We start from the raw sequence: 10,680 nt of genomic DNA, 5'->3' as shown, positions 1-10,680 counted from the left end.
ACCCACACATAGGAGGGAAAGAAGCTTACGACGACGTTTCGGTCGGACCGAAACGTCGTCGTAAGCTTCTTTCTCCTATGTGTGCGGGTTATTTGTTCATTATTCCAGTCACGATATTGTACCTGTGTTCTTTATTATAAATGTAATATATACCTTTGATGTACCATGTATCATGGTAAGACTCACCTGCCACGAGTTCAATCCCCACCTGTGGTATGGTTTTTTTAATGTTCAATGTAACTCATATTGAGTTTTCCTGCTCGAGCACAAATCCTCCTGTGATTCTTATTTCTGTTGCTACTTTATTTCCTTTGTCTTGTCCTTCTTCCAGTAAATGAGAGAGGGTGATGACAGCATTCATTAGTATTTAAGATAATTATCCTCTTTCACTCGTCTCTACTTTCTTTTTTATTTATACCAAAAATTCAGCATGTGGGATTATAATTATTAGGTTTCGTGATTGAAATTTTTACCTCTGGTTCTACTTCCTTTCACTTGGTTTCAGGATCTTCCTGTAAACTATTCTGCATGCAAGAAGCATTCGTCTCAACTACAGTATTTCTCACACTGTAAAAGTGTTTCCTATATGAGGGTGTAGCTGGTAAAGGCCATTTGACGACCTTGAGAGTTGAAGTTGTGTCAAGTGGCATGCACGAAAGGACGACCTCTCTTTCTAATAATTAAACGTTGAAGTGAAAACAAGTTAATTTAGTCTTCTCATATTCATCTCGAGGTTGGGAATTCACAATAATTAACCTTCATTTACTAATTTATGTGTGGATGGGGACAGTAGTGTAGCCACTGAGTTTCAATTGACTAGTGTGAAACCTTACCAGTCTCAGGTAATTTAAAAAAAATAATTTATGAAGCGGTGGACCAGTAAGTCAGGGGAAGACCTCGGTCAGATGAGGAAAAGCTACAGTGGTGGGTCATAATATGACCAAGACCAGCTTAAGGAAACATAGATCTTATTTTCTAATGAGTCTTACCTCACCTAATGTATTTTATTGTAATAATACTTAATTTTATTTATGAAACTTACTTCCACTACTCCTCGAAATTTTTTTTTATTTTTACTACCTTTATAGTGAAAAAATTCCTTCTTATAACTTTTGGGGCTCATTTGGGTGTTGATATCCACAGTGCTGATACCGCTCATTATTTTTTATGTCGTGATTATGTCCTCTCTTGACAACCTTTCTCCCAGTGCTGTGAATTTTTATTAATTAAACATGGCGTTATAGTTCATGTAATTTATCGGTAATAGTAACCAGGTTGTAAATCTCTGGATCATCAGGAACAATTTATGTACTTGAGATGTGTTTCATGAAGGTCCTGTGTACTTCAGTACTCGCCTTGCATAGAAGATGCATAATTTTTATCAAGAAGTTCTCTGTTATTTTGCACAACGTTTTATATGTACGACGTCATTACAGATGCCAACGAGGCTATTATATTTATGTAAACTTCTGACGACAGATTCTGTGTTAAGTATATACTTCACTCATTTTTTTTCCTTCTGAATCTACTAGTCTCCTTCCTCGTTCACCTGTCTTCATTATCTTACACTTCTCAGAGCTGAATCTTTACCGTCCATCTCCTGAACAAACGTCAATTGATATTATTAATATTAACTTCTAAAGGCTCGGTCCGGTAAGGCAGTGGAAGACCTCACATAAATAATTGAAAGTTGCCGTGACGGGTCATTATATAACTAAAATCCGTGTCGAGCAGCATTTGTCTTATTCCCGATTAATCTTACCTAACTTAACCTAACTTCTTGCAAACCTCTTTTGCATCTAGTCTTTCCAAGACCTTCACATCATCCACGAATCTGATGAATAGGAACCAGTCTTTAAAGACAGTTCGTTGATGTGCATATAAAACGAGAGGTACTGATCGAAAACTGATCCTTAGGGCACACCGCTTATTAGTTGCTTGTGCAGCACAAGGTCGAAGGCCTTCCTACAGTCCAGGAATATGCAATCTGCTCTTCCATTTAATGTTTTATTCATCATCCTCTCATATAACTCGGGTCGATGGATGAGGCTTAATATCGTTTTTTTTGAACTCGTACTGTTGGTTTATGGTAAACCCAAACTCTTCAGGAAGCCTCGAGCATATTTCCGCTGCCTGCCCTCTACATTGAATATTGACATTACATGTACTGTTTAGTAGCTTTCCAGTATCACTCCTGTCTCCAGGGTGATATTACTGATCATCACAAATGTCTTGCTTAGAGTTTCTGCTCCTTCCATCAGCATCCAAGCAAGATTCTACCCGGTTTTATTTCTTGACCATCAGTCAGCTATTTCAGATACTTATTTACCTTTACCTCAGTCAACATTACATACTTCAGTGCTCCTAGAGTTAGGCTCCCACTTCAGGGCAGGTGTTTCTGATAATCTCTCAATACTTCTTGAAGTCTACTGGAAGCAGTGATCATAAACTGGTGTCTTGTCTGTCATGATTAACGGCCAGAAACTCTATCCTCCACCAATTTTCACAATTAATAACACATACGGGTCTTTTCTTTCTGTCTCAAGCACGTAAGATGATAGATATATCTTACTACTACTGTTACTACTTAAACTTAGTTCATACTACACATGCAATTATGCATGTATATGTGTGTGTATACACACCCATCTGAGTTTTCTTCTGCTTTCATAATAGTTTTTATTCTTGTATTATTTCATTTCATCTCCATGGGTAAATGGACATGAGTCCATCCTCCGTAAACCATGAGTGTCGTAAAAGGTGACTGAAATGGCGGGAGCAAACGGCTAGTGACTCCTCCTGTATATACAGTATTAAAATGAAGAAGAAAATTTTTAATTTGGGATGGTTATATGTGAGTTAGTACAGTACGAATGATGAAAGAATTGATTGTAAATGTTATGAATGAAAAAGAAGCTGGATGTCATGCTCCAAGCAAGAGGCTGGAAGAATTTCAGTGGATTAGGGTGGGTGTACCTGAGAGAATTAGAGCTAAGGAAGGAGTCATGGTAATATTAAATAATCATTTATAGAAAAAAAGATGGCATAGAAATGTATAAATTCAATAATTTTGTGGATTATTTCAAGGGTCGGGTGTGAAAAATGGGTTACATTAAGTGTTTATGCACCTGGATGAGAGAGAGAGAGAGACAGAGAGAAAGAGAGAGAGAGAGAGAGAGAGAGAGAGAGAGAGAGAGAGAGAGAGAGAGAGAGAGAGAGAGAGAGAGAGAGAGAGAGAGAGAGAGAGAGAGAGAGAGAGATTCGGAATTGTTAAATGAATATTTAGGGAGTTATAAACCAAGTAGAAAGTGATTTCTGTGGGGGACCTAAATGCTAAAATGAGAGGAACAGTTATAGAGGGAGTAGTAAGTAAGTTTAGTGGATTGTTAACAGGTAATGCCTATTTTAAGAAAAAGATGATAAATAAGTACACGAGATATGATTTAGGACATAATAACAGCAGTTTGTGGGACTATGTATGAGTGGATAAAAGACTGATGGGTAGACTTCTGGACGTGCAAGTTTTGAAGGACGAAAGATGTATCATATCATTATTTATTGGCAGCTACAGTAAGAGTAAGAGGAACATGGGTGCATAAGGAGAATGTCATCAGGGATCTGAAGTAAAAGTTTATAAATTAGTGGAGATAGTGAAGGTAAGAAATACACATTTATTGGGAGAAAGATGAGCTAGTGAGAGTACAAGTATTGAAGCGGTCGATGATGTATGGGAAAGATTTAAGAATGTAGTGTTAGAGTGAACAGCAGAAGTTGGAGGGTATAGAAGGATGGGTACAGGAGGAGAGCGGAGCGAGGGGTAGAAGAGGAAGAAAAAGCATATTGGAGATTTTTTTTACAAATAGAAGTGATATAAGGAAAATAAAAGAGAGGATAAAAGACTGGTCGTGAAGTGTAAACAGAGAGCTACTGAGAGAGTGGGTGAGGGTTTATTAACAAATTTTCCTGAGAATAAGAATTTGTTTGAAGTTAGATCAGTGAGATCAGAAAGTCTAGGGAACAAGTAAATTTAACAGTTAAAAACAAAAGAGGGAAGTTATTAGATGATGCATTGAGGTATCTATGGGAACAAAAAGGCAAAAAGGGGAATGCACCAAGAGAACAGCAGTACCAACAATCTTATGTGTGTGTGTGAAGTATGGGTTTTAAACGTTGCAGCGAGGAGGCTGAAGGCCGTGGAGATGTGTCTGAAGGCAATGTGTGGTATGAATATTATGCAGAGAATTCGTAGTTTAGTGGCTGGGAAGTGTGGTTACCAAAAGTATTATTCAGAGGATTGATTATTAAGTTAGATCGGACATTTAGAAAGGATGGAACAAAATAGGATTAGATATGTGTATAAATATGAAGCGTCCACCAGGCCCCTCCTGGGCGTCAACCAGGCACCTCCTGGGCGTCCACCAGGCACCTCCTGGGCGTCCACCAGGCCCCTCCTGGGCGTCCACCAGGCCCCTCCTGGGCGTCCACCAGGCTTCTGTGAACGTGTTAGATTGGAGGGTAGGCAAGTAGTTTTTAATATTTTGATGTGCTGTTAGAGTGTGAATAAGGTAACATTTATGAAAGGGTTCAGGGAAGCCAGTTAGCCGGACTTGAGTCCTGGAGGTGGAGAGTACAGTGCCTGCTCTCTGAAGGAGGGGCGGGATACAGCAGTTTGGAGAGTTATGTGAATTGGGATGCCAGCTTGCTTTGACAAGACAGTGATTGAATGAATGATTCTGAACGTGTTTCTTCTTTTTTGGGCCACCGTACCTCTGTGTGAGACAGTGTATCAAAAAGTGGGTTACCTATTAACTATTCTGAAGTTCCCATACCTGGGAACGCTTGTTACTCACCTACAGTCCCCATAACTCTGAACCCCCCTGTACCCCCATAACTAACAACTTGCCAGTTACCTGAAATCTCAATAACTCTGAAAACTTCAGACATCCCCATTACCCCATTACTCCGATTTTTTTTACCACATGAAGTTCTTAGTAGCTAAAAACACTTCTGAAATCCCTATAATTCCGAACACTCCTTAAGTTCCATAACTCTGAGCATCTGCTAGTTACTGAAGTCTCATGTAACCCTGAGCATCTGCCATTATCTGAAGCTCCTGAAGTCCTTATAACGCTGAACGCACGTTACCATCTAATGTCTTAGTAGCTCTGAACACTCCTGAATTTTCCATAACTCTGGATACCCTCTGCTTACCTGTAGTCCCAAAACTCCAGCTGTTCGGGTGAGAGCCGGACGTGGCGTCGACTGTAGAAGTTGCCTCTGTTGTTGCCGAGCCAGACGTCGTAGCCAGCGTCAGCCAGTATGAACCCTTCGTCAGGAGGTGTTAATTTTTAGTCCAGAAGGCCCGATAACAAACATTAACAATATCAGTAATACCTCCCATTAACAAACATTAACACTGGCACCACTCACAACATTGTTAACAATACCTCCCATTAACAAACATTAACACTGGCACCACTCACAACATTGTTAACAATACCTCCCATTAACAAACATTAACACTGGCACCACTCACAACATTGTTAACAATACCTCCCATTAACAAACATTAACACTGGCACCACTCACAACATTGTTAACAATACCTCCCATTAACAAACATTAACACTGGCACCACTCACAACATTATCAACAATACCTCCCATTAACAAACATTAACACTGGCACCACTCACAACATTGTTAACAATACCTCCCATTAACAAACATTAACACTGGCACCACTCACAACATTGTTAACAATACCTCCCATTAACAAACATTAACACTGGCACCACTCACAACATTGTTAACAATACCTCCCATTAACAAACATTAACACTGGCACCACTCACAACATTGTTAACAATACCTCCCATTAACAAACATTAACACTGGCACCACTCACAACATTGTTAACAATACCTCACATTAACAAACATTAACACTGGCACCACTCACAACATTATCAACAATACCTCCCATTAACAAACATTAACACTGGCACCACTCACAACATTGTTAACAATACCTCCCATTAACAAACATTAACACTGGCACCACTCACAACATTGTTAACAATACCTCCCATTAACAAACATTAACACTGGCACCACTCACAACATTGTTAACAATACCTCCCATTAACAAACATTAACACTGGCACCACTCACAACATTGTTAACAATACCTCCCATTAACAAACATTAACACTGGCACCACTCACAACATTGTTAACAATACCTCCCATTAACAAACATTAACACTGACACCACTCACAACATTGTTAACAATACCTCCCATTAACAAACATTAACACTGGCACCACTCACAACATTATCAACAATACCTCCCATTAACAAACATTAACACTGGCACCACTCACAACATTGTTAACAATACCTCCCATTAACAAACATTAACACTGGCACCACTCACAACATTGTTAACAATACCTCCCATTAACAAATATTAACACTGGCACCACTCACAACATTGTTAACAATACCTCCCATTAACAAACATTAACACTGGCACCACTCACAACATTGTTAACAATACCTCCCATTAGCAAACATTAACACTGGCACCACTCACAACATTGTTAACAATACCTCACATTAACAAACATTAACACTGGCACCACTCACAACATTATCAACAATACCTCCCATTAACAAACATTAACACTGGCACCACTCACAACATTGTTAACAATACCTCCCATTAACAAACATTAACACTGGCACCACTCACAACATTGTTAACAATACCTCCCATTAACAAACATTAACACTGGCACCACTCACAACATTGTTAACAATACCTCCCATTAACAAACATTAACACTGGCACTACTCACAACATTGTTAACAATACATCCCATTAACAAACATTAACACTGGCACCACTCACAACATTGTTAACAATACCTCACATTAACAAACATTAACACTGGCACCACTCACAACATTGTTAACAATACCTCCCATTAACAAACATTAACACTGGCACCACTCACAACATTGTCAACAATACCTCCCATTAACAAACATTAACACTGGCACCACTCACAACATTGTTAACAATACCTCCCATTAACAAACATTAACACTGGCACCACTCACAACATTGTTAACAATACCTCCCATTAACAAACATTAACACTGGCACCACTCACAACATTGTTAACAATACCTCCCATTAACAAACATTAACACTGGCACCACTCACAACATTGTTAACAATACCTCCCATTAACAAACATTAACACTGGCACCACTCACAACATTGTTAACAATACCTCTCATTAACAAACATTAACACTGGCACCACTCACAACATTGTTAACAATACCTCCCATTAAGAAACATTAACACTGGCACCACTCACAACATTGTTAACAATACCTCCCATTAACAAACATTAACACTGGCACCACTCACAACATTGTTAACAATACCTCTCATTAACAAACATTAACACTGGCACCACTCACAACATTGTTAACAATACACTGGCACCACTCACAACATTGTTAACAATACCTCCCATTAACAAACATTAACACTGGCACCACTCACAACATTGTTAACAATACCTCCCATTAACAAACATTAACACTGGTAATCTTTAAAAACTTATAGTAATAAATACCTCCCATTACATTGTCTTTGATAATAATTCTTACGTATAGCAATACCTCCAATAATAAAAATTATTACTTATCTTTATTATTGGAGGTATTACTGTAAGTTATACCTCTATTATAGTTATACCTCTATTATAGTTATACCTCTATTATAGTTATACCTCTATTATAGTTATACCTCTATTATAGTTATACCTCTATTATAGTTATACCTCTATTATAGTTATACCTCTATTATAGTAATACCTCTATTATAGTAATACCTCTATTATAGTAATACCTCCATTATAGTTATACCTCCATTATTGGAGGTAATACTATAAGTAATACTCCATTACAGTAATACCTCCATTAATGGAGGTATTACTATAAATAATACCTATTTTAATAAACATTACTACTAATAATAATCTTAAGAATCGTAAATAATTCATAGTAATATCTTATGTATAAATATTAACACTGAATTCAAACGTAACAATTAATAATAATTACAATTATTATAATTATTATCACTTACAACAATCATAACAATTAACAGTAATAACTAATCTTTATAAATATAACTACATCAGTGTTGACATCACACGAGGCTTCACGGCTGCTAGACAATTAATTACATCTTGGAATATTAATGAAAGAAGTTAATAACTTTTAGTCAATTAAAAAATCACATGTAAAGTCATCTCTTATAACGTGATCATTATAGTCGACAGATAAAAAAATGAAACCCTTAAGTAACAGAAAACTATTACCAACCTCTAACATTGATGACACCACTAAGAAACAGGTGTGTAATGAATATGCACTTAGAGATAACTCAGTAAGTGTAAAGGGACCAAGACTTTTCAACATCCACTCTCTATACCAAAGGGTAATTATCAACAGACATCTGGCTGTCTTCAGAAGGAAATTTGATTTCTCAGGTCATTTCCTGATCCACCAGGCTGTGGTACCGATGACTGACTGTGTGCAGCTAGCATTCACAGCGTGGTTGATCAGACTATCAACCAGCAGGCCTGGTTTGGAACCGAACCGTGAGAACGGCCTTGAAGCAACCATACTTGTACGAGAAAAATAAATTTTTGGCTACACCCAAAATAACACAAATCCAAACATAAAAAGAAAGAGAAATACGCACACAATTAGGTCTGGTCACATAGTTTGTATTGATCATCATCTGTGTGTCTACCAGACTGTTGCAAATACTTCTGTCAGTTTGGCAGACACGATGATGATGATTAAACAAAATGTAAAGTATCTGACCAGAACTATGGCCACTATCATGAATACTATGTGTTTATTTGTCCACTTATTGAGGAATATAGAGATAGTATATTAACGTATATCACATATCAAGATATCTTATTAATGAAAATAAGATACCAGATATATTAAGCAGATTTCCTAAGTTTGTAACAGATAAGTGAACTGTAGATATAAATCCAGATGTACTTCTGTTAACCCTTTTGGGCCTAGTTCCTAGGTCTTTTGTGTATCCATATACTCTTGCGCTACCCTCCACGGCATAGATATGGGGTGCGCAATAAATTAAATCTAAAAAATCTAAATCCAAATATAATCCAATTAGGCAATAATTAGATGAATACGTAGATACTCACCTAATGCCTGGTCAGGATCATTCATGACATAGTCAGCGCTGGACAAGAGAATACCGTGTAGGAGGAAGACCACTCGCCGCTCTCCTGTGCTAAGTCTGTAAATATAACACAATAATTACTAGCATCAGTGGTATATATGATTTATTTATGATATGCAATGCTTATAGGAAACCAAGAAAGAAAGCCATGAGACAGAAAACTAAAGAAGTAATCCTTCCAATTTTGTCATATGATTAAATCATTTTCTTGTTCTCCGTAGCAGTTGTAATGGAAGTAGAGAGGGCAGGAACTAGTGGAACGTGCCTGGGTATGACGACCACACACCCTCAAGTAAAAGGAATCTTAATCTCTTTCAGTGAGTCACTGACACGTGAGCTTCATCCATGAGCTCAACAGTCCTCATGGGCGGAGAGAGAGTTAGAAGCCCTATGGGAGGAGCTGACATGGGAGGACACCGAGGTCATACAATTCCCTTCGAAGAGGAAGGAGTCTCAGAGTTTGATAGACAGTGACCTCTACACCAGGGCGAAGGGTACATGTAATATGTGGATCTCAGTTTTACAGAGTTGAAATTTTCTACAGCCAAAGACTTAATTAGATTTAAAAAAAAAAGAAAAAAAAAAAAAAGAAGGGAAGTCTTAATGACGATAGAGAGTGAGCTCTGCACTAGGCCTGGTGCAGACCTTGCCCACCCTCACCCCTAATACCTTGTCCACCCTCACCCCTAATACCTTGCCCACCCTCACCCCTAATACCTTGTCCACCCTCACCCGTAATACCTTGCCCACCCTAACCCCTAATACCTTGTCCACCCTCACCCCTAATACCTTGCCCACCCTCACCCCTAATACCTTGATCACCCTCACCGGTAATACCTTGCCCACCCTCACCCCTAATACCTTGCCCACCCTCACCCCTAATACCTTGCCCACCCTCACCCCTAATACCTTGATCACCCTCACCGCTAATACCTTGACCACCCTCACCCCTAATACCTTGCCCACCCTCACCCCTAATACCTTGCCCACCCTCACCCCTAATACGTTGATCACCCTCACCCCTAATACTTTGATCACCCTCAGCCCTAATACCTTGCCCACCCCTCGGCCCTAATACCTTGATCACCCTTAGCCCTAATACCTTGCACACCCTCAGCCCTAATACCTTGCCCACCCTCAGCCCTAATACCTTGGCCACCCTCAGCCCAAGTACCTTGCCCACCCTCACCCCTAATACCTTGACCACCCTCACCCCTAATGCCTTGCCCACCCTCAGCCCTAATACCTTGATCACTTTCAGTCCTAATACCTTGATCACCCTTAGCCCTAATACCTTGCCCACCCTCAGCCCTAACACCTTGCCCACCCTCAGCCCTAATACCTTGCCCTCCCTCAGCCCTAATACCCTG

General features: G+C 39.0%; 1 protein-coding gene across 2 annotated transcripts in view; it reads right to left on the bottom strand.

Moving 5' to 3' along the window:
- Positions 1–10,680, bottom strand: part of LOC128694346 (lipase 3-like) — a 78,499-nt gene that overhangs the window by 48,905 nt on the left and 18,914 nt on the right. For both annotated transcript variants that reach the window (XR_011391411.1, XM_070081273.1), the window contains exons 3-4: positions 9,273–9,367; positions 5,212–5,326 (exon numbers count right to left, since the gene is read on the bottom strand). Coding sequence is in view for 1 of the 2 variants with exons in the window: in XM_070081273.1 (XP_069937374.1) it covers positions 5,212–5,326; positions 9,273–9,367 (210 nt within the window). In the remaining variant the exon portion in view is untranslated. The remainder of the gene's footprint in view (positions 1–5,211; positions 5,327–9,272; positions 9,368–10,680) is intronic.

Source organism: Cherax quadricarinatus, chromosome 6 (genome assembly GCF_038502225.1).
Source record: "Cherax quadricarinatus isolate ZL_2023a chromosome 6, ASM3850222v1, whole genome shotgun sequence".
NCBI classification, from domain to species: domain Eukaryota; kingdom Metazoa; phylum Arthropoda; class Malacostraca; order Decapoda; family Parastacidae; genus Cherax; species Cherax quadricarinatus.
The sequence above is the reverse complement of the archived record's forward strand: the minus strand, read 5'-3'. Positions and strand labels throughout refer to the sequence as shown.